Here is a 22789-nt window from a genome sequence, read left to right on the forward strand (position 1 = left end):
CTTGGCCAAATAAAAACTATCTTTTAATGTTTAAAAAAATATAAAGAAATAAAATATAAAATAAATTAAATGAATCCCGCATGCAAGATAGATCTGGCTGGTCGTGAGTGCCAGAAGTGGATGACGAAGGTGTGCGCCCACTGCAGCAGCCTTCTGCCGGATGCGGAGGAGGCAGCCCTTTGGGACAGATGGTGGCCGAACGAGCTGCCGTCGCCCTACAAGTCCCTGGTCAACTACATGTCCGCCTTCGACTGCCACAAGCTGCGGCGAGAGGTGGCGCGTCTGGTGGAAGAGTCGCTGTCTACAACAGACGAATCAACTGAGACCTGGACATACTCTAGAATCTATGGCTACCTTTTTGTGGCCATATTAGTGGGCGTTGTCCTTTTCCTGCTGATGTGCGTACTGTGGATGTTGGTGGTTACCTTCCGACATCATCCACAAATGGCTCCGCCATCGCCTTCGCCGAAGGGGAAGGATAAGGATGTGGAGGCAGCCAAATATAAGAAGTCGTCATCGGAATCAGCAACGCTACGTAATCCGGTCAAGCTTGCCTTTGCTGAGGAGTCCGATTCCAGGACGCACCACAGACCCTATAGAAAGAGCAGTAGCTCCGAGCTGAACTCCATGTACAATCAGGATAATAATTCGTCGTATCCAGAGCCGGGAACTGCGCAGCAGGGTCGACGAGAGCAGCACCGATTCAAATAATAAAGAATGCAAAGCCGAAGATCCCACAAGGATGGTGGATAGAGTAAGAAAGAGTCGGAAAGCAGAGCACGAAAGCTGCAGAGCATTTCGAGCTAGCGGAAAAAATAAAGGATGAGAAACGGGGAAAGCGGGTATAACCGAAAAATAACACCAACAAATTCGAAAACTGTCGTGGCTGTGCTCAATCGGGGAGAAGATTTATGAAATGTGTTCCGTTCCGCCCCGATTTGTCCTTTTTTTATTCGTTGATTTTGTTTCTGGGTTTGTTTCGTTTTGCTTGTGTGCCGCCAACAAACAGAAGAGAGACGAAAAAGAGTGCAAAAACAAATAAATATTCAACCAAATGCACAGTGGAACAGAAGCTTAGTGGAACATTTATATATTTAATAATAAAATTCAAATTTCACTTCGGTCTTTGTTGTATAAATAATTAAATCAAATTATGAAATTTTCATGCGAAAGACCATGAAACCATTTGGCATATATTGATCAGGTATAGCCCACTGTAGAACACACACACAGAGACATAATCTAGGATGTGCATGACCAGTGTGACCCCACCGAAGTGGCTTGGCCAAGTGTTGTCCCTGGCAGCGTATCAACATTTTGCCTATAAATACGGCGAATGTCGTTAATCTGGAATACAAGCAATTTTTAAAAATCCATAGACGATGGTTTATGGCTCGCCTGGGAGGGCAGCGCCAGAGGAATGGGTCTGGAGACTGACGGAGGGTCAGAGTGCACGGGATTGGCCATAAAAAAACAATTGCATTTAATATCAATTGAATGCACACACATTTTAAAATCGAAATTCTAGCAAACAATTTAGACAAAATGCGTTTATATTTATGTTATGTCTAAATGATTGTTCAAATTATGGATGCCAGCGCAGAATTTATGCGCTTTTCTTTTATATTTCAATGAATTTATTTTCGGATTTAGTTGGGGAGTCATCGAACAACCAGACGGGCAGAATCGAACCCATACCCAGACACAGAGACCCTCGTATATTCCGCAGTAGCTGCAGCAGTTGTGGCACTTAAATCACGGCCGCAACTGTAACGAAATTGAAAACTTTTACTATATGTATATGTACATATGTACATATATACGAATATGTTTGTTTGTCCCACTGTTTGTTTGTTTGTTTGTCTGTCTGTTGGTACTTTTAATTCATTCGATGCTGCAGCTGCCGCTCCCGAGCGAGACCCTTGCCTGACTTTGATTTATTTGTCGGTCTCGATGTCCAAAATGGAATTAAAAGTTTAACGGGTTGGCAGCGCTTTCCTTTCCCGCTTTAGTGCTTTAAAAACGCATTGATTGCTATTGACAAATTGATTGGCTGCTCCCAGCATTCCTGCCTTTAATGTCAATTTCATTCCAGCTTTATTAACAATTTGCGAGTGCGACATTATGACAGTCTGTCGTCGTAAATCAACCGACCGCAGACCACGTACGAGCTGCAGCCTCTTTCTGGTTCTGTCAACCCTTTTGATTCGTTATTTCCGACTGCACCATTTCTACAAGCAATTCAATCCCTATTAATATAATAATTAATCTTCGTTATAATGTTTTGCACCTCCGGAAATCAAATTAGAAATCCATTTGCATTTGATGGCTTAACAAAATTTATTTATCAAATCAATCAACTGATTGAAAATTTGGCACAAATTATTTACTAGCACTAATACATTTCCTGAGCCCTTGATGTGAAATTGGACTATGGTTTTGAGGCTACTATTCCATTCCAAATAAACCTTTCCTTGTCTTTGATATGTGCACAAAACACTCGTGGTTTAAGCCACAGAGTGGTTCAAGCAAATTTAAAATATTATAAACTTTCTCTCCGTGTAGTGCTTTCATGCTCCAGCTTCATTCTTTGCTCGATTTAACTCGTTGATTTTGTGGCTTACACTCATTAAGCCAGCCTGCACCGACCCCTGCCATTGTTGGTGGGAGCCTGCCAGCCCATCCTAACTGGACAGAGTTCGCCCCCCATTTCTTTGACCATTTGTGCCAGCTGTAGATTGTTCTTGGTTGGATTGAGACTGGCACTCGTCTCGGAGTAGGATGGGCGTTTGTTTTCCTCACGTCCACCCTTCATTACTGAAGATGTGGCCTGCATGTGGACGTTGAGTTTTATTCTCGGTTCGGTTCGGTCTCGGTCTCCGAGTTGATTTATTTTATGCCCTTGCGCCGGCTGCAATCATCAACCGGCCATTGTAGTAACTCGCCCACTGTTGGCCCTGGTGGTGCTATATGGAGGATATTGTGTGTATCCGGGGGTCTCACTTTTCACGAACTCAAACAAAGTATTAAATCGCACAAAAGCGATATGGAAAATATTAATAATCTGGCCCTGGCCAACGATTCCATGTCCCTTGTCCATAGTCTTGGAATTTACGATGCCTCGTCGTTTATTTATTCCTACCCTCGGATCCGCCCATACGATATGACCTCATTACATATTCAGGGGTCAGCCGTGTTTGCTTTAAAGTGTCCATTGGCATGGAGCGGACCAGATTGTACAACTAATTTTTATTCAAGTTTCTCACAGGCAGCCACCAAGACTGCATAATTCAGCAGATCCGAATCCAGGTCCGGAGATTCGTGAACGCCATCAATTCAAGGCACATAATGTGGCAATCGGTGAAACATTCGGTAAATATGAATTTTAGATTTGATTGAATTTGAATTACATTGTGCGCTGCTTTATCTGTTTAGCAAGTATGAAATTTGTTTTGTGTGTTTTATGTGGGTGAAATGCGCAATTTGACAAGATATAAAGCAAACAATTGAAATGGGTTTTGCGCTCAATGGAAGTACATATGTAAATGTGTGTGTTTCACATATTGTTTGATGCGGTTTTGGTGGCTATATCAATGGAATTGTGTTTTCCGACATTTGTTTTTTTATGGTAAATATAAAATTATAGATTGCCACAGCTCTATTCCTATATTTATGCCTTTTTTCATCACAGTTGTCTGTCTATTCAGAACTACTGTTCTTCTTTTTTTACACTTTTTTTAGCTGCTGTATTTGCAGTCACCTCTCCTCGTTACGCTGCCGCGCCAGCAGATAAAGCAATGCAAATAAACGTAATAAGCAGCGACGGCAAAAAGAAAAAAGAAAGAACGAAAGAAAGAAAGCAGAAGGCAAGCAGAAGAGAAGGTGGAAGCAGATACACGTCAGACGGAGCGTTGCTTTGGCAATATTCTATTTGAAGCTGTCTCTTTCACCTGAAGATGAAGCTTGCTCTTTGCCTTTCTTTCGTTTCTGTCTGGCACTTGAAGGTGGCAGGGCGTGTTAATTTGTTGTACCCTGTACTCTGACAAATTAAAGGTATATTTGTATCCACAAATGGTAAGCCATCAAGCAGAGTACATGACGACACACCACGATGAATCCAATTGTCAGGTATCCTTCAGTCGGAATACCACTCTACATAATTATCGTTTGACCACTCAGCAAACAACAAAGTGCATCAAATGTCGAGCAAAACAATGTAAGCTCTTGTGGGTATGTGCTATTAATTATTTGGATCATTGATTAAATGCGCTCACTTTATAATTGTTAATTAAATGGATATCATGCAAAGTCATGCGGCTTTTGGAAATTATTCTACTGACATAATTAATCCACAAAACACAACACAGCAAACTAAAGAGAATAATTAAACAATTTAATGATGGTTAATAATCAGCCTCTGTGACAACCTTAACCTCAATTGGGGAGCTACGACAGGAGACAGAGAGCCCAACAACCTTTTTGATTGTGTGCAAATCAGTTTTCACAGCAAATTAGGCAGCCACACATTAAAACTTTGACAGACAGGTCCCGGTCTGGGTCCCTGCCCCACGGGCACCCACGGACCACATAAAATCTCAAAGCCAACCCCAACCCTACCCTTTCCACCTAGCTGGGGGGGGAAAGTTCATCCGACGGCTCTTAAAAGTACACATGTAGCATATGTATGAAGAGCATCAAAAGTTTTAAAGCAGCTGCCACTGAAGGGCAAAGGGGTACGCCACTCGCACGCCATTCCCACTCCCATATAAAAAGTCACATAGAGATAGCGCATGGAAAAAAAAAGGTATGGAACGGTTGTACTCGAAGTTCGAGGCGTTTAATACACTTGGAGATCCATTGTGGCATTACGAAGATATTTAATTTGGATAAAATGACGCATGTTAGTTAAGAATCGGCATGTGTTGAATCATTAAATACTAATAGACTTATTCTCACAAATGCTTGTCATAAAACTTCTGCACTAATGTGAAATTTTAAGTAAGAGACGGAGACGGAGACTAGTCTGTGTAAAACAGGAAACAAATTCTCTTTTGCGTGGCAAACTTCTAAGGCAAGTTCTAATACCCACTGAAAGGGCATATCAAACTTTACGCGGCCACAGGAGCATGAAAGAGCCAAGAAAATTCAAACAAAAGTGCAACCAAGTTTGGGGTCACGACTCCTCTCATTTTGTGTGCCGCCCGCAGAAAAAGTTTTGTTCTTTGTCCTCAATTTTGTCTCTTTCCCAAAAGTACGTTTGTCGTGTAATTTATCTGATGAAAGACAATCAATAATGAGATATAAAGCATCGATAAAAATGTGGCAAATAAAATCAACAATGACATACGATTAAAGACCAAATAAAGGCAATTTAAAATTATTTAAGTCTGTGGTAACTTTCAATGGGCTGTTGCGGTTGTCAGATTTTTCTGCACACAAATACAAATAAGAGTATCTGCCATTTGTGGTGTATTAAGCGCCATCTGATTTGTTTGAAGACCTTCAATTGTCGGACTCCTGTCGTGTGGCAAGAAAAAAGCCATCTATGTGTTGCCAATTTCTCTTCCACAGCCAGCTAATTCTAGTCCAGCTAATGTCCTTGCATCTACCTCCAATATTCGGTTAAAATTTCGATTGGTCATGCCTGCCACAAAAACCACAATGAGAACACACAGACAACATGCATTCATTGCCTGGTCTTCAATTCGAACATCCTGCTCGGTCTCAGCCACGACCTATCCTCCGCTCTCATCTAATTTCATTGCCCGATGATGTAACCCCACAGCCCCTAGAGGCAATGGTTCGTTTCATGTTCCAGCATCTGCGAAAGATTTCTCGGACGTATCTATTCCGTTTCCATACATATTCCCATTCGGCACATTGGAGGAGTTGATTTTGTGTTTTGATTTTTAGAGGCAAACTGTTGCATGCTGTTCCCAGCGACGAATGCGCTTGTCTGTTCTCACAAAGTGTTCCCATGTTAACCGTTTGAGCCATATACTGTTCCCAGTTTTTGACAAATTCGAATTATCTTGATGTGAAAGGTTAAAGATAAAGAAACTTTCCTACATAAGAAAATACACAATATCGTTATAAAATAATCTCTTTAATCCACAATTTGTAAGCGAAGGCTTAATTATTAAATTATAATTATTTATGCATGTGGATATGTAGGCATTGTTTATCTATGCACCAAAAATGCACACCCTTTACCGTATTAATAAATAACTATTTTAATTGCTCCTTAATTTAATCGTTCATCCTTAAAACATGTACATATGTGTGTATATTGTGTTGGCGCTTGAACTAAAAACTGCTCCCCCACAAACTTTACCAAAACTTAATTTACTTCACAGAATTTTGCACGTAAACGTAAACTGTTACCTTTAGAGCTAATTAAATCGTGGGGGTGTAAGTAGGTCAAGTATTTTGATATTTCATCCAATATTTAATTGTTTTTGCCACTTTACTAATTAAATGAAGAGACTTTCCTTTGAGCTCTCACCTCGTGAGAGACTCCGACAATCCTATGGAGTGGGATGACCATGAAAGCGGCTACAGCTCTGACAATGGGACAAGGGCGCCTCTGGCTATGCTTATAAAGTGTGCGGAATGGGGATCCCCCGTCCGTCTGTCTGCTGGTGGCGTCTAATCTCATTCATTTTGAATAAGACGAGTCTTGTACATATGTATGTATGTACATACATACATATGCCATACATATTTAGCCCGAGTACTTGTGTCAACACAATTCAAGTCGGCTTCAAATTAAAAGGCCGTGTAATATGCGTCTATCTCTAAGACTGGTTTTGTTTCTGCTTTTTTCATGATTCTTGTTGGTTCGGCTCTTGGCATCTGTCAATGGAGATGCCTCCTTGGAGAGGTGCCTGCTTCTATTGGGACAAATTGCCTTGGACTGACGTCAGCAAGTTTTGGCCAAAGTGAAAGTAATTAAAAAAGTTCAGATGAACGGATTCTCCAAAATATCTAATTGCAAGTCTCATGTTGACAGCAAGAGGCACAGAAGAGTTGAAAAAATAAGCCATGAAGGAATATGTGGGAAATTTCTTAAATTTTAAGCTTTAAATAAACTATGCAACATTCGGAGAGTATTCTTTAAGCATTATTACTAGAAGGAAGCATATTTGAATTGACCTTTACTGGCATTTTATGAAAGTTTTTATTGCAATAAGCTGTTCTTTGTCGAGTTGCTCTTTCTCACAGTTCAAGGCAACCACCCAGCTGAGCGATTTTGTGGCATAAGACACTTGCACAATGTGGGCACTTTTCTTTTCTCTATTCCAGTTACATATGAATACATTGTTTATGGGATTATTGCCATATCAAACTACTTTTCAAAGTTTACGTTTGCGAGTTTATCTTTCAATAAGACATCATTCGGTAAACAGTTTAACCTCCTTCATACAGTATATTCTTTGTCTGTAATTCGTTCCTCTTCTCCAATCGAAGGGAAACTCGCATCTGGGGAATATTAAAAGCAGTCAGGCAGACAATCGCCGGGGAGTAGGATAATGTGGAAACTGTTCTTCCACACCCTGCTGGCCCACATTTACATTCAATAAAAGGGGTGTTCCACATGTGAATACATTGTTTAAAGGATTATAACCAGCCAAAACTACATCTGCGACCTTCAAAGTTTCCGTTTGCATGACTTTCTTTCAATGAGACATCCTTCGGTAAACGGTTTATGCTCGTTCATATCTGTAGTATATTCCTTGTCTATAATTTGTTCCTCCTCTTTAAGCGAAGTTGGGGAAAACTCTGTCATCTGGGTTTGGGGCATATTGACTTTAGCCTGCCTGAAAATTGGCTACGTGACTTGACAATACGAAGAGATGACGACGCCGTCGAGAACGACAGAGACGAGGACGTCGACCATCATGATGATGATGATGTTGGGGCTGAATGGGGGGACAATGCAAAGAGCCGCATGAAATGCAAATTTTGTAACATTAAGCGGGAGAGGGCCTGCCAATGAGGAGGTGAGGTGGTGGTGGTGGTGGAGGAAAGAATAACACAAGGAGCATAAGAGAGAAAACGAAATAAGTTTTTTTGGCTTAATTTCGTCACAGGCAGCTTGTTTTCATTAACTGGCCATCGAGGAGCCTTTTGACTTGGTCGGAACCAGAGCCCGGGGGCCCCGACCTGCTGGTTAGGCGTATGAGCAATCGATTAAGAATAATGTGCCGTTGAATTTACAGTTGCAACAGAAAGCAATCAACATTAAGCGTTTAGCCTGAGCGGAGAAGCAAGTGAGAGCAGGGGAAACCCAAGCAGTCGAAGAAGCATGGCAGCCGCATTCCTCTTATCCTCTTCCATATAACGCAGACACATCATGGCTGCTGCCTTTGGCAAAGAGCGAGGATGAGCCGTTCAAGGAACCAGCAGAGTTGCTGAGTTGCAACTTGCCTGATGGTTTATAAATAAAACCTTCTGGAGTAAAACCATGGAAAATAGAAGTAAGAAATATGAGAACAATTGTTCCGTCATGGCTTTCATGTGGGTAAACATGAATTTTGTTTAAATTAATTGATTTACAATTAATTTTGGACTGAAAAGTTAACGTATTGAATTCGAACTAGATTTCGCATCTCTATGAGCCAGATCTTCATCCTTTTCTGTCTCTTCCTCTCTCTCATCCTCTCTTGCTCGCACACACTCGCACTGCACAATAGGAAGTTGATTATTAAGTGCGTTCTCGCGGGTTGCTTCTCTTAATGCCTTCTCTCTGCTGCATTTTTCTGCTCCTGCGGCATCGTGGCAGCATGGCTCCTTGTTGCCTTCGTTTTTTTTTTGTCTGTCTGTCTTTTGGCATTCTTTATGTGTGTGTGTGTATTCCAGTACATGTTTGTGTGTGCGTGTGTTGAGTGTCGGCAAATTTCTTTATTGCGCTTTTATTTATCTGTCGGTGCCTGTTTCAACGTCGTTTACCGTTTCAATTTATCGACTCCACATGTCTGTTAATGGAGAGGGGTAGGGATATACCTTGTGGGGTGTTTGTTTGTGTTCACCGGCTACAATTCCCGGAAACTGTACGCCATTGTTGCTTGCATCCTCGTATATATGTATGTATGTACATATATTATGGATTTATGGATAGACATACTTACAGCACACATGTGAAAAGGAGCATGAACTGTAAGTGCATGAAGAGGAAGTGGGACGGATTTTCTTGAGTATCTTTATTATTATTATTTATTTTAAAGATTCGTAATGCAATAAAAATGTAGCGTAAAACTTTTAAATATAATAATTTTTATATGGCTAGGAAACTTCTTCTGAAATCAATGTCGCAGGAATTTCGATAGCGACCAATCTTGCGACTACTCATATGACGGAAGCGACGCATAGCCTCGTGTATTTCCTGGACGCTAATGGGCTTGACCACCTCCATGCCCCGACCCTGAGTGACCTCGGGACAGACATGCATCATGGCAGGACTGCCACCGGCAGAGGTTACCCGACTGTAAGGCTCCGTGGCGCGATTATCCGAGTTGAGGCGTGTTAGAATGGAGTAGTCGACAATGGCGGCAATCGTTTCGTGAGCCAAATACGCCAGGATGTTCATGGTGGGCGTGGGGATGCGCAGATCAGCGGGCAGATCCAGAAAGCGTCGAAACTTATTCTTGATCTTCTCGCCGTGGCGACAGTAGAAGGAGGTTTTGCGGGCCTCGTTGAACTCCAGGTACTGCTGGCCCGTGAGGATCTGAGAGATGCGGTCGGCGCGAAACAGGCGTCGCATACGGTCCTCATCGTGTAGCTCGTGCACTTCGATGGCCAGCTCCTCATCCTCCTCCTGCTGCTCCAGGTCGTCCATAAAGTCCTGCGGCCTGCCCGTCCTAATGCTGAGGAATCGTTTCAGTATACGCATATCCTTGAGATGCTTTCGCATGCGGGCAATCTTCACCAGATGGTTACGCATAAGAAACTCAAAGTCCGCCTGCGAGGGACACGGATTCTGCTTGCGCCGCATGGCCACCAGAGACGCCTCGTTGAAGATTCCCCTCAGCTGCTGCTGTAGGATCTGTTCCACCAGCTTGACACTGGCCGTGCGCGGCTGATCGCTGTCGCCAAAGCTGCGCATTATGTCGGCAATCTCTGTGAGCAGCGAAACCGGCGCATCGTCTTGCACCGGAGGGTTCCCAGCATTGCTGGCGTTCACGGCACTGGGCGCAGCCATATTAGCATGCTGTGGTGCAGCTCCGTGTGGCGGAGCCGGGGTCTGCGCTATGTTTCCGCTCTGCAGCAGGATAACCTGGCGTTGCACTTGAATCGGTTTGACGTCTTCCACGACCTGCAGCTGTGGTGTGGTGGGTGCCGAGGGCGGAGTGGGTGCTAGCATCACCGGCGACGATGCCAAATCGTTGGTTAATACGCATACCGAGTTTTGGCGCATTACGCGCTTTGCATTGTGATGCATTTTTTTGTATTTATAAACAAAATTTACAAATATTTAGGATCACACTCAAACAGCTGATGACGATTGTCCATCTCCTAAACCGATAGTTAGTGCATGCACCGATGGCGGGAAGGTGGTATATAAGGAGGTGGATTATGTTGGTTTTAACAAAATATTTGATATTGTTTCATCTTCTAAGTTGTGCAGACAATTATTATTTCTCTGCGATTTTGGGATCTCATCTGGTAAAAAGATTTGTTTTCCACATCGAATTTTGGGGGCGAGCTCTTTTTGTAACGATGTATCGTTACATCGACTTGTCGCAGGTATCGATAGTGCCATCGATGGTTTTGCAGCCATACTTTACGCACCACCATTTTTGTTTGGACAATGGAGAATTTTTCTAAATTTATAGAAAACGCATAATTTGGACGAAGTACCACGCCCACAAGATGTTCAATGGCATGGTGAGAACGATCCGCGACAGCGTCGTTGGAACCTACCCCTCTTGCCATGTCAGCACTCGGCTGGAGGAGCGGAGAGCCAAGCAAAGAGCGATGCGCCAGGAGCGCAGGCGGAAACCAGACAAGCCGGACGATTTTGTCACCTACGAAGACTCGGGCAGCGACGAAGAGACGCCCCAGCAGCAGGATGAGGTGCTCAACACATCATACAACCTATGCGACTACCTAAGGAGCAGAGAGAGTGCTCTCCAGGATGTGGGTATACATTGCATACAAAGATTTCATTTGCATTTCTAACAAGTATGAACTTTGCTCTGGTCTTTGTCTTTCCGTCGTCCACCTGCAGCGGCGCAGCGTCAATGTGGAGTATACCAGTCGATACGTGCTCACCCATGATATGCTGCGCGAGACCCAAATCAATCTGGGCTACATCAACAAGGTGTTCTGCTCCAAGTGGCTGAGCAACCGGCAGGTTGTGTTCGGCACCAAGTGCAATAAGCTGCTCGTCTACGATGTGAACATGCGGCGGGTGGACGCCATTCCAACGCTGTCCAACAGTCGGGCCAATCATCCGGAAGTTCAGGGAGGCCTGCATGCCATTGAGCTGTCGCCTAGTCGCTCGTTTCTGGCCACCGGTGCCCGCAACTCCTCCGACATTGCTGTGTACCGCCTGCCAACTCTGGATCCGGTGTGCGTGGGAGAGAACGGACATCGGGACTTGATCATGGGCATGTGCTGGCTAGACGATCAGTTTCTGGTCTCCGGCTCGAAGGATTCACGCATGGCCCTTTGGCGCATCAACGAGGATCATATGGAGTTTCCAGATGGCGGCGAGGAGGCGTGTCCTACCTTTGCCACCATTCATCCGCTTAGTGTTAAGGAAGTGCGAACTGCCCAAAGGGTAAATCGATTATTTAAACTCCTGAATGGATGTGGAACTAACTAATGCCCCCCAACAGATACGCTCCCTGTGCTTCAACAAGGAGTTCAAGGAGATTGCCGCCCTCTCGCTGAACGGCTACATACACATCTTCAATGCAGAGACCTTCAAGCAGACCCTCTCTCGCAAACTGCCCAACTGCCAGGACAATGTGAGCATTGCCTATCACAACGATGGCCTGTATGCGGTCGGCTGTCGTTCCTACACGATCCTACTGGACGCCCGCACGCTGCAGACCATAAAGAAGATCACCTCCCGGTACAGTGGGTGCGGCATTCGAGCCACCTCCTTCGAGGGCAACCTCCTAACGGTGGGCACTGGCCTTGGCATGCTTCTGTTCTATGACATTCGTGCCGGAAAGTATCTGGAGAGCAGCGTAAATGCCTCCCGGACAGTCGCCCTCAAGTGCAGTAAAGGGATTGTGGTATGTTGGACATGTTTGGTTCTTCTTAAAAACGATTATTAATCGACTTGTGATTGCAGTACCCGGAGGACGATTTGGACGGTTTCCAGCAGGTGAAATACGTGCCTGCCATCTACACCCACTGCTATGACAGTACGAGGATGCGACTTTTCGCGGCGGGCGGTCCACTGCCAGCCACCCTGGTTGGTAACTATGCGGGAGTTTGGCAATAGAAAGAATCCCTGGGGCTCATAAACTGATTAGCTTTTAAGTTGAGTCATTTGTTGATTTGTGATCTTTGATTTTTTCGCTCATAATTTGTCAGGCAATTTGCCTGTTAAACGTTTTTAAATTAAGCAAGCGATTAGGTACATATGTAAATTAGTCAGAACTGAATGGGTTCACCTAAAGATTTTGACCGATCAAGTCGGGGGCAGTTGTCCCTGGTTGATTTTGTTTCACTTGATTTCTCATGATTATTCTTGATTTGGTTTTAATGCGTCTTGTTTTAATTAGATATATGTATAAATGATGTATTCCTGTGTGAACAATATACACAGTTAGTAAATTTAGTTGTATGCATAATTACCGATCCTATTTATATATAGTTTATATATATATTTTAGTACATACGATACACGTAATACGAAACTAAGTAATAGACAACGCTAGCATTGATTTATAGTCTGATCTATATGGTAATAGAATTTCAAATTAAACAAACTATCGTCGGCTGTACTTATTGATTATTTGTTTAGAAAACAACAAGGAATCTCCCCCAATCGTGTGTATATTGCTCATAAGAGTGCTGTATAGGGCGCTCAATACAATGGATATATGAATACAATACAGTATAAAGTGTACAAAAACAGGAAACGGACAATTTTAAAATACATTAATATAAAAGGAATTGTACAAGATTTACAGCAAATATGTATGGGACAGAACTAGCCAAGTGTTACATTGTGTCCTACCCTCCTCCCCACACACATACATCAACATACAACAGCCAATAATACCGTTAACAAAAATATGTTTAAGAACTGTTCCCATTCTGGGCTCCACCGCCGCTCCACGCTGTCAGAAAGCCAGTCCAGCTGCGATTATTACCATCATTGGACACTGAAAGGGAAACAGAATAAAATATAAAAGGAAAACTCTAGAATATATTTACAGAGGATAGTCACCTTTTTGTCCTTTGGCCACACAGTTGAGCATCTCCATCTCGTTCCGGCTCAGGCGGAGAATGGTATTAAGCACAGGCACCAGACGCTGACGCTCATCCGCATTGTTCAGGGTAAGGAACTGCAATTTCAAAGCGTGTTAAACAATCAAAATGTGCTGTGTGCATAGTGACATTTAATTACCTTTAGGAATACATTCTTCAAGTACTCCGAATTATGCATGTGCTGCTCCCGCTCCTCGGATCGCTCTTGCCGGCGCAGCTCCTCCTTGAGCATATCGTTCATTTGCGTTAACTTGGCCAGATCCTGCTCGTTTTCGGCCAGCAGGGAAGTCAAGTGCTTGACGCGACTCTCCTGAATGCCCAACCGCTCCTTGGTGGCTTGAAGCTGGGCGACTTGGGCAGAGAAGTCTCCGCTGGCCGCCAGTTCCGCCTCCTCATCCTCCTGCATGGAAGCGCTGCGACCAAAGTGGGAAATTGTCGTAACAGTGTCGCTGGTGATCTGGTTCATAGAAGTATTGAGCAGCTCATCCAGTGGCATAAAGTCGTGGGAGCGTCTCGAGGCAGTGGAGATTTTACGCTGGGCAGCCAGTTGTGCGAGAGACGCCTCGCCCGACTGACCATCGATGGCAGCCTCGTGATCCATCAGCAGATAATCGATCTTGGACTGCTCCAAGCTGGGCTCTGCAGCCGCCACAGCAGTGTTGTTATTTGAGGAAAGCTTTTTGTGGTTCTGCTGGGACTCCTCCAGCTGCTGCTGGATCTGTTTAAGTTGTGCTTGGTGGCCGCCATCCATTTGGTCCATTTGTTGGCGATGCTGCTGCATAAGATCGTGCTGGTATTGCAGCTGGCGTTGATTTTCCTGTGTTAGGGTGTCGTTCTGCTGACGCAGATCGTCCACGAGAGTCAGGAGCTCCCTGCTACGTTTCTGCAGATCCGCATTGTCCTGCTGCAGTGCCTCCAATTGGCTCTCTAGCTGCGTTAGTCGAGCCGCCCTGCCATCGTTGCTAGCGCGCAGACTCCTTTCGCTCTCCCTCAGCGCGATTAGTTCATCCTCCAGCTCTTGCTCCTTGTTGGAGCCTTTGTTTTGGTTCTTTCGCAGCACGGCCTGCGCCTTGAGCTTGTATTCTGTGTACTCCACCCGTAGATCCTCCTGTGCACGTTCCGCATTCTTGAGATTGGTCTCCAGTTGCTTGTGCTGCTCCAAATGCGCCTCCAACTGCTGCGTCCGACTGTCCAGAAGTTCATTCGCTTTACTCAGCTTCGATTCATACTGCTGGGCACTATCCGCCAGCTGCAGACGCAGTTGTTCAGCCTCCAACTTGGACTGTTCCACACTGTGCTCCAGCTCCTTGTTCTGGGTGAGGGCCTGCTGCTTGCCGTGAACGGCATCTTTTACCTGGACTTGCATGCGGTCGATCTGCTCCTTCAGTTGCTGGGAATGTGATGCTTCTCCGTTCTTGGCCTGCTCGAGTAGACCGATCTCCTTGCGCAGCTGAACGATGGTACTCTCCTTGCCCTGCAGGGCCTCCTTGAGAGTCTCCAATTCGTTTGATTTGGCCGTCAGCTTGGCACTGACCTCGGACAGGGACTTCTCGGCCGCCTCAATCTCCAGATTGAGGACACTCGTGTTCTTCGTCTTCTCCTTGGACTTTAGTCTTTGGTTCTCCGCTCGGGCGGCATTCAAATCCTTTTGCAGCTGTGCCTGGGCCAGCTTGATGGCCTCCAGTTCCTCCTTCATGGCGGCACCCTTATCCATCTCATTGAGTTGCTGCGTCTGCTCCTGCAGTTTCTTCTTCAGCTTGGCAGCCAGTGCTCGCAGCTTGTGGTACTTCTCCTCGTAGCCCTCGTCCAGCTCTCGCAGGCGACTCAACTCCTCAGCTCGTGATATTGTCGACGTGGACAGGACATCACTCTGAGCATCCGCATTGGCCTGCTCCAGTTCCTCGACTTTCGTCTGAAGTTGCTCGATCTTCTGTGACTTTTCCCGCAACGATTGCTGACACTCGGAGAGATTCACCTCCAGTTCTCGGTACTTCTTAACCTCCAGATCGTGCTGCTCTTGCAGCCGCGAGATGACATCCCCACGGCCCTTAAGTGCCTCGTTAAGCTCGCGCATCTCGGCCAGCAGCTCGGTGTGCTCCTGCTCCTTCAGATGGTAGCGCGTGAGCAGATCTTCGTTGTGCTGACGCAGCTCAATGCAAATGGCTTCCAGGTCCTGCAGTTTTATTTGCTGACTATCACGCTCCTCCTCGAGACGTTTGGCAATGCTTTGCATTTGTTCCAGTTTGGTTTCGAACAGGCTAAAATTCAGGCTCGAGGCTTCCTTTTCCGTTTGCTGCTGATCCCGCAATAGAACAGACAATTCCTCCATCTCTGCCTTGTGCTGCTTTCTGACCATGGCCGCCAACTGTTCGACGGCGTTGAGTTTTTTAAGCATGCTTTCAACATCCAGGCCGCTCTTTTGCTGCTTTACAATATCGGTCAGGCATTCCAGATCGTTGCTGGAATTACTATTGGGCGTACCATTGCCGGCTGACTCTGAATCCTTCTTCAGCTTTTCGTTCTCTTCGTGCAGGGAGGTCATCTTGTCGCACAGCAGCTGCGAAGCTCTGATTATCTCCTCCTGCCACTTGGACACGGATGCGGCGTACTCGTGCTGCGTCTCCAGCAGGACACAGCGGCACTCCTTGAGCTTCTTCAGCTTGCGGTGGACTTCGATGAAGCGATCCTTCAGGGAGTTGAACTTCTTACGCTGCTCCGAGTTGAGTTCCTTGACATGCTGATACTTTTCCTGCAGTTCCTGGAGTTCGCTGGCACGCAACTTTGATTCCTTGTCCGCTTCCAGCAACTCCTGACGGAGGTTGTCGTTTTGCGCCTTGGCCTCCTTGAGGCTGACTATTTCCACCTCTAGGAGCTCCAGATTCTTGCGCTGCACGTTGCCCAAGGCATTCACCTGCTGCATGGCCTTCTCCATGCGGTCCACATCGCCCAGAAGGTCGTCGTTCTCATCACTCAGCCGTCCCAGCTGTCGCCTCAGACTCTCATTCTCAATCTCAAACTGCGACAACCGCTCGGCGTCGTCTTTGGTCCTGAGCTTCAAGCTGTTGACCTGCTCCGTGAGGATTAAATTCTTGTCTGTGAAGTCCTGAACCATCTCCTGCATGGCGGGCAGGGTGTTCTGCTTCTCGGCGGCCCGCTTGAGCGCCTCCTTGAGCTGGCGATTCTCCTCCGTGAGTTCTGTAAAGTGAAAAAATGGTGAATGGCTCTTCTGGAAACTTCTCCACATACCATCTTTCGCATGCTTTGCTTTCTTGGCAATGTTGAGCAGGCCTTTGTATTTGCTGATGATTTCATCTTTGCTCAGTGCTTCGATTGGGTTCGCGTTCTTCTGCAAATGCAAATTAAACGAAGATGAGACGTCATCAGCAACGTCGCCGTCACTAGCCTCTTTGGACCAGACCTGACTTGTGTCCCTCGGTGATGGGGTGTCCATGTTACTTGCTAGCGCCTGCCTTTTCAGCTCCTAGCCCTGTCGTATGCATTTATGTTGCAAAGATGTTTGTTTATGGCTTTGGCGTTTTCTGGGAGCGTATTAGATTGTTGAGAAATTGTATTGCTTTGGACCCTATAAATCAGCCACTGTCATACGGCCACACTAACAGCTGTTTTCAGGGTGTGCAACGAGAAGGTGGCGCAAGGTTAATCCAAATTAATACGAATTAATAAATAAAAATATGTCAATCTAAGAAAAAGTTAATTATCAATAAACGTTAATAATGCAGCTTCCATTGACCCTTAGGTTTTTGACTTTTATTTTTTGTGGACCGTTTTAGTGGGAACCTAATTTTGCAAATAATCCATTAAAATGAAGTCATGAAAACTAGCCAATCTGGTGGACAATTGATTCGCCAAGCAGATAAAATTGTAGTTTCAAAGCTGAGAATCTTAGCATGCCAGTAATATTAAAAAGCATATCAAAATCGTGAAATATTACTTTTATCGGTTTATTTACGATACATTTCAAAATTAAAAATGCATGTTTCAGTATGTTTTCAATGGTCTGACGGTATATTTAATCGACAGCTCCGATAACTCACACTGTTATCATATTTCCTCATTCTAAAAAGTGATGGATTTAAGTGATAATAATCAACTGGAGGATCAATATTTCATATACAAACATGAGCAGCTGTTTGGGGAAAGCTTTCCGCTATTCAAGGAGATACGAAGACTGGGCAAACTGTGCGATGTCACGCTGAAGGTCGGTAGCGAGCAATCACCCCCACAGGCAGCAGTCCGCAATGCATTTGCTGTGGCATTATCTATCGTCTAAATATAAATCCCATTCTAAATATTGCAGGTTGAAGATCAAACATTCTCGGCGCATCGCGTAGTGCTTGCTGCCACGATACCCTACTTCTATGCCATGTTTACCAACAACATGGCCGAGAGTCGGATCAAGGAAATCACCATGAAGGAGAGTGCCATCGAGCCCAGTGCCCTGGAGAGCCTTATCAACTACGTGTACAGTGGCCAGGTGCGCATCGACAATCAGAATGTGCAGAGCCTGATGGTCGGAGCCTCGTTTCTGCAATTATCCAATGTACGGGATGCCTGTGCCAACTTTCTGATCTCACGTTTCCATCCCCACAACGTCCTGGGCATACGCACCTTTGCCGACTCCATGATCTGCCGCCAATTAATCGATGCTGCCGACAAGTACATCGACCAGAACTTTGCCAAAGTCTCCCAGTCGGAGGAGTTCCTCACCCTGGACTGTGACCAGCTGCTGGAGCTGATGCGGCGCGACGAGCTCAATGTCCGCACCGAGGAGGTCATCTTTGAGGCCTGCATGAAGTGGGTGAAGTACGCGGAGGACAAGCGCTCGGAGCTGTTTCCTCAGGTGCTGGCCGCAGTCCGTCTGCCCCTGCTATCCCCCCAATTCCTGGCCGACCGAGTGGCCCGAGAGGAGCTCATCAAAACATCGCACCAGTGCCGGGATCTGCTCGACGAGGCCAAGGACTTTCATCTAATGCCCGAGCGCCGGGGGCTGCTGCAGAGTTTTCGCACTCGCCAACGATGTGGAGAATTCTTTACGGGACAAATCTATGCCGTCGGTGGACTGGCCAGCACCGGGGAGTCCGTGAGCACGGTGGAGATATACGATCCACTCACAAAGAAATGGAAAATGGGTGAACAAATGTCCATGATGAGGTGAGGACGAGCCCTTCAATGTGTGTGTATCTAATTAATTGATATTCTTGTACAGATCACGCGTGGGTGTGGCCGTTCTGGAGGGTAAACTGTACGCTTTTGGCGGTTTCAATGGCACCGAGCGTCTCTCCACTGTGGAGGTCTATGATCCGCGCAAGAACAAATGGTCTCAAGGCTGCGCCATGCTCTGTAAACGCAGTGCCGTGGGCGTGGCCGCTCTCGACGATTGCATCTATGTGTGCGGTGGATATGACGGCGTCACCTCCCTCAACACCGTTGAAGTTTACTATCCCAAGAATAACACATGGAAGACGGTGAGTCGAAAGCGTTTCTGATTAGATTGGCAGTCAAATTAATCAACGAACTTCATGCACAGGTTGCTCAAATGATGAAGTATCGCTCGGCCGGTGGCGTCACCCAGCTGAATGGGTTTGTCTATGCTCTGGGCGGACACGATGGACTGTCTATATTCGATTCGGTGGAAAGGTATGACCAAAACGAAGACTCCTGGGTTAAGATGTCGCCCATGCTGAACCGTCGCTGTCGCCTGGGCGTGGCCACGCTCAATGGTAAAATTTACGTGTGCGGCGGCTACTGCGGCAACTCTTTCCTGCGATCCGTCGAGTGCTACGATCCACAGACAGACACATGGAAACTTGTGACGCCCATGAACTGCAAGCGTTCGCGAGTGGCTCTGGCCGCCAATATGGGCAAACTGTGGGCCATTGGCGGCTACGACGGTGAATCGAATCTATCCACGGTGGAAGTGTACGATCCGGAGACAGACAAATGGACTTTTATGCCACCCATGTGTGCCCACAGCGGCGGCGTCGGGGCGGGAGTTATACGAATCGAATAGCCCCACCGCCCAGCCAAATCCCGTTTCTCCAGCCACTCCCTTAGGTAGCTTATGTGAATTTCAAATGATATTTAGTCTATAATCGATCTGTTTTGTTGAGTGTAACCAAGCTTTAGTGGGCCGCAGCGTGTCCGGCTCAGCTCACCTCCAGCAGCTCTCCAGCTAACGAAATTGTTCATAAAGTGTACGAGTATTTCTCTGAAAATTGTTTAGTGCTTATCATTCCAGTCGTGTAATTGTTTAGTTCTAATCTTAGCCCTAAATACTCACTACATTTTTAACCATGTAATCCCTAACTGAAATTGCAATTTTAAAATATACCAACCTACGTATCGTACGTGTTCTCTGATAATCCATTTATACATATCTTCTTTGACCTTTACAAATTCCATACCAATATTGCCATTATTTATTTACGAGTATGTGCGGCAATTTATTACCCTGCAAATTCGCATCAGCCAGCAGCATCGGAAGAGTCTTACTGCCCAATATAATAAATTAAATGAGTGCCACGATCTATAGCATTTGTACTTTAAAATATTATAATTGTAATGGGTATTTAAAGCTTCTAGTAATTCGTTCGTTCTCGTTTTTTGCCACTTTCAATAGCGTAGTCGCGAATCGTATAAATCAATTGTGCTGCGCGCATCCATATGGACGACAAATACGTTTTATTTGCTCAACAATAAATGGCTGACAAATAACGTTGCAATCTGAAAGACAACAAAAAAGCAAGGAAGTGGAGAGGGGTGCTCGAGGAGTTAGTGGAATCTGTATAAGACTCTGAAAAGAGACGGATTTGAGCTCAACGATTTTACACGCTTTGGACACCCATTCGAATGAAAGTCTCTTTGTTTCTGTATAAATTTCTATTCAGTTTGCATGTTTGTATCCCTCAGAGAAATCGTGTCAGATACCTCCTCAAGAGAAGCCAACTATTCACATTTAAATACCAAAACTATTTTTATCTTCAAACATTTCATCGCTGCCCTCGTTGGAACTCAGTGGGGTGCATCGGCTATTCAATAACCCACCGTGCCTTTATTCCCCTCCCTTCACACGGCGTATTCTCTTCGTGTAATGCAATTTTAAATTGAATTTTCTCCACCTGCGACTGTTGCAGATGCTCCATCGCCCTGCCTTCGACCAGGCCCTGCCACTGGCAACAGGTGGTGCCGCCACCCAAAAAAAGTCTCTCGGAAATAAAGCGAAATGAAAACCAAACGAAAAGGAATCAATTTTCTGCCTATCACTGACCCCCATAAAATGTCATTCGATGACAAAAGGCCATAATCCAATTAAGCCCACGCGTATGAGTGTCCCGTTCAGGCACACTCCAAAGCTATTCCGTGGCTATCTGCTGAAAGCATATCAACTCCATAGATAGCAGCTGCAAGCTGATCCACTCGGATGGAATGGAGGCGGGAACCTTATCTAGTCAGCGGCTATTTGTACAAGCGTCAAAGGCTTTGGCGGCGGAACCTATTTGATTTCGATAATCAAATCACAAATTGCTTGTCTATCGATGGGCTGTTTTATTTTAATTAAATGCTAATTATGTTTACCATCGGCTCGGGCAAATATTTGTGGGGGGGAGCTGTTAAATGATTCAAATTTCCGTTTCGGGGAAAAGCTAATTGAAACTTTCCTAGTAAGGGACTGTCTACACGAGCATGCTGTCCCGAAATCTATTGCAATTTAAATGCAAATTTCCCGGAAAGTGCACACTTTCGGAGGAGTTTTACGACGGAAACCGGAGGAAGGATATGGCCGAGATAAGCTGAGGCCAGGATGCCGATGCCGGGCAGGAAGCAGCCAGCCACATTGCCATGTTTAATTTTAGTCCAAAAAAACAAACGTTGTAGTGGTCGCAACATCAAGAACAATAACAATAAACGCCTGCCTCGCGGCCAAAAAGGGTACGACTACACTCGGAAAATCTTGGACCAATTTCAGCTGGGGTATCCGAAGGTCAATAAGTACAAGTAATCGTGTAATAAATACAATAAATAACAGCTTAAATATCAGTTTAAAATGGTAATGGCAGCCTTTAGCTGAGTCGATTTGTAAATATTACACATTTTTTCTCGGTGTAAAGAGGATGTGGCGGATGTGTCTTGCATCCACTTGGCCTTTGCGAGTGGCGCGTGGGTGGCTGGTCTTATCTTGAACGCTGCCTCGACCTCGCCTCAAGTGCATTGTTGTTGCTGTTGCCGCTTAAATGTGGCATCATCCACGTTTAACCTATGCGGATGCAACTTTCGCCTTTAATTAGTCGCTGCTTTATGACGCATTCATTCCCACATTAATTGTTCAGAAAGCTTTAAAAAAATATTAATATGAGCATGCGTATATTTGTCACTCTTATTATCCGTCTGTTTCGTTTGTTATACTCTTGCGGAAAGACCCATCCACCACAATCTTTCATGACACTATACATCCATTTTCTGCCATACATTAAATAATATTTTAATCAATGAACCCTTAGAGCGTACAATGTGATATGTACACAGCTGCCATAGGAACAAAGAATCGAAAGATTGATCTTGAAATCGGGTTGTGAAAAGCAACGAACTTTTAGAGGTTGATTTATCATAATGCCTTATTACAAAACAGCCAGAGGTACTGTCAAGAGTAGAGTATACAAATGTAACTGAAAGTTCAGCTCCCAAAACGACGCGTATCCTTTTCCGCTTGCTCAATGATCCGCACCTGAATATAATTTAATTTCGATGCACAAATATCAATGGTAAATCAACAACAGTTCATAATTTTTATTTGGGAAATTTTCATCACGAAAAAGTTAATCATAGATTCACCCAAAATGTAAAGACAAAAGAAAAACAGTCTGATTGAAATTATTATTCGCTCAGGCAAGTGGTGCGTCCGTTCGCCAGTTGGCGATTTTTCTGCCCATTTCTCATTTTCCATTTCATTTTTTTTTTCTGTTTTCTTTTTGTTCTTTGTTCTTTTTTTGCATATGTTTTATTCACATATGCAAACAGAATTTCCGTTCAATTCAATTGCGTGGTGAGGAGGCCTTTTTTATTCCACGGTGAAGTGGCGCCCACACACACACGAATTATTCGCACACACCAATTCCCCTACACACAAACACACGCACAACATACACCCACATGTTCTCACACCATGGTAATGTAGACTTTCTATTCGACCAATTGTTGATATGCACGAACATTGTTCGTGTCTGCTCGTCGCCGTGTTGGTGCCTGTCGTGCTTCCTGTTTCGGTTTTATCCGATGGCCGCTGCTGTTGCTTCTTCGTCCGCCCATTCTGCTATCC

General features: G+C 45.1%; 5 protein-coding genes across 6 annotated transcripts; 3 read left to right on the forward strand and 2 right to left on the reverse strand.

Annotated features, from left to right (window-relative positions):
* Positions 1-39: 39 nt before the first annotated feature.
* Positions 40-975, forward strand: LOC117898176. The gene has a single exon (XM_034807385.1). It carries the CDS (start codon positions 70-72, stop codon positions 709-711), a length of 642 nt encoding a protein of 213 aa, XP_034663276.1. The 5' UTR covers positions 40-69; the 3' UTR covers positions 712-975.
* Positions 976-9258: 8283 nt separating this feature from the next.
* LOC117898076 (transcription initiation protein SPT3 homolog) lies at positions 9259-10502 on the reverse strand. The gene has a single exon (XM_034807251.1). The coding sequence runs from the start codon at positions 10439-10441 to the stop codon at positions 9278-9280; it is 1164 nt and encodes a 387-aa protein (XP_034663142.1). The 5' UTR covers positions 10442-10502; the 3' UTR covers positions 9259-9277.
* Positions 10503-10759: 257 nt separating this feature from the next.
* Positions 10760-12950, forward strand: LOC117898408 (DDB1- and CUL4-associated factor 12). Its single transcript, XM_034807777.1, has 4 exons — positions 10760-11139; positions 11231-11785; positions 11844-12248; positions 12308-12950. Exons 1-4 carry the CDS (start codon positions 10873-10875, stop codon positions 12458-12460), a joined length of 1380 nt encoding a protein of 459 aa, XP_034663668.1. The 5' UTR covers positions 10760-10872; the 3' UTR covers positions 12461-12950.
* Positions 12951-13001: 51 nt separating this feature from the next.
* On the reverse strand, positions 13002-17064 carry LOC117898404 (GRIP and coiled-coil domain-containing protein 2). Of its 2 annotated transcripts, XM_034807766.1 has the most exons (6): positions 16874-17064; positions 16702-16801; positions 13595-16650; positions 13415-13532; positions 13227-13349; positions 13002-13190 (listed from the first exon to the last, which is right to left on the reverse strand). In XM_034807766.1, the coding sequence occupies exons 1-5, from the start codon at positions 16904-16906 to the stop codon at positions 13264-13266; spliced, it is 3393 nt and encodes a 1130-aa protein (XP_034663657.1). In that variant the 5' UTR covers positions 16907-17064; the 3' UTR covers positions 13002-13190; positions 13227-13263. The 2 variants fall into 2 exon arrangements, with proteins under 2 accessions (XP_034663657.1, XP_034663656.1); XM_034807765.1 differs by having other exon boundaries at positions 13002-13349.
* Positions 17065-17495: 431 nt separating this feature from the next.
* On the forward strand, positions 17496-19842 carry LOC117898407 (kelch-like protein 18). The gene is made up of 4 exons (XM_034807775.1): positions 17496-17674; positions 17774-18627; positions 18683-18941; positions 19004-19842. The coding sequence occupies exons 1-4, from the start codon at positions 17543-17545 to the stop codon at positions 19484-19486; spliced, it is 1728 nt and encodes a 575-aa protein (XP_034663666.1). The 5' UTR covers positions 17496-17542; the 3' UTR covers positions 19487-19842.
* Positions 19843-22789: the final 2947 nt, after the last annotated feature.

The sequence above is a fragment of the Drosophila subobscura genome, chromosome O (assembly GCF_008121235.1).
Source record: "Drosophila subobscura isolate 14011-0131.10 chromosome O, UCBerk_Dsub_1.0, whole genome shotgun sequence".
Lineage (NCBI taxonomy): Eukaryota > Metazoa > Arthropoda > Insecta > Diptera > Drosophilidae > Drosophila > Drosophila subobscura.

Coding starts and splice junctions, on each gene's coding strand:
- LOC117898176 (XM_034807385.1), top strand. CDS start 70: ATGAATCCCGCATGCAAGATAGATCTGGCTGGTCGTGAGTGCCAGAAG.
- LOC117898076 (XM_034807251.1), bottom strand. CDS start 10,441: ATGCATCACAATGCAAAGCGCGTAATGCGCCAAAACTCGGTATGCGTA.
- LOC117898408 (XM_034807777.1), top strand. CDS start 10,873: ATGTTCAATGGCATGGTGAGAACGATCCGCGACAGCGTCGTTGGAACC. Junction 11,140..11,230: donor GAGAGAGTGCTCTCCAGGAT/GTGGGTATACAT, acceptor GTCCACCTGCAG/CGGCGCAGCGTCAATGTGGA. Junction 11,786..11,843: donor AAGTGCGAACTGCCCAAAGG/GTAAATCGATTA, acceptor GCCCCCCAACAG/ATACGCTCCCTGTGCTTCAA.
- LOC117898404 (XM_034807766.1), bottom strand. CDS start 16,906: ATGGACACCCCATCACCGAGGGACACAAGTCAG. Junction 16,651..16,701: donor AGCAAAGCATGCGAAAGATG/GTATGTGGAGAA, acceptor TTCACTTTACAG/AACTCACGGAGGAGAATCGC. Junction 13,350..13,414: donor TGTGGCCAAAGGACAAAAAG/GTGACTATCCTC, acceptor TTTCCCTTTCAG/TGTCCAATGATGGTAATAAT.
- LOC117898407 (XM_034807775.1), top strand. CDS start 17,543: ATGGATTTAAGTGATAATAATCAACTGGAGGATCAATATTTCATATAC. Junction 17,675..17,773: donor TGTGCGATGTCACGCTGAAG/GTCGGTAGCGAG, acceptor TAAATATTGCAG/GTTGAAGATCAAACATTCTC. Junction 18,942..19,003: donor AGAATAACACATGGAAGACG/GTGAGTCGAAAG, acceptor CTTCATGCACAG/GTTGCTCAAATGATGAAGTA.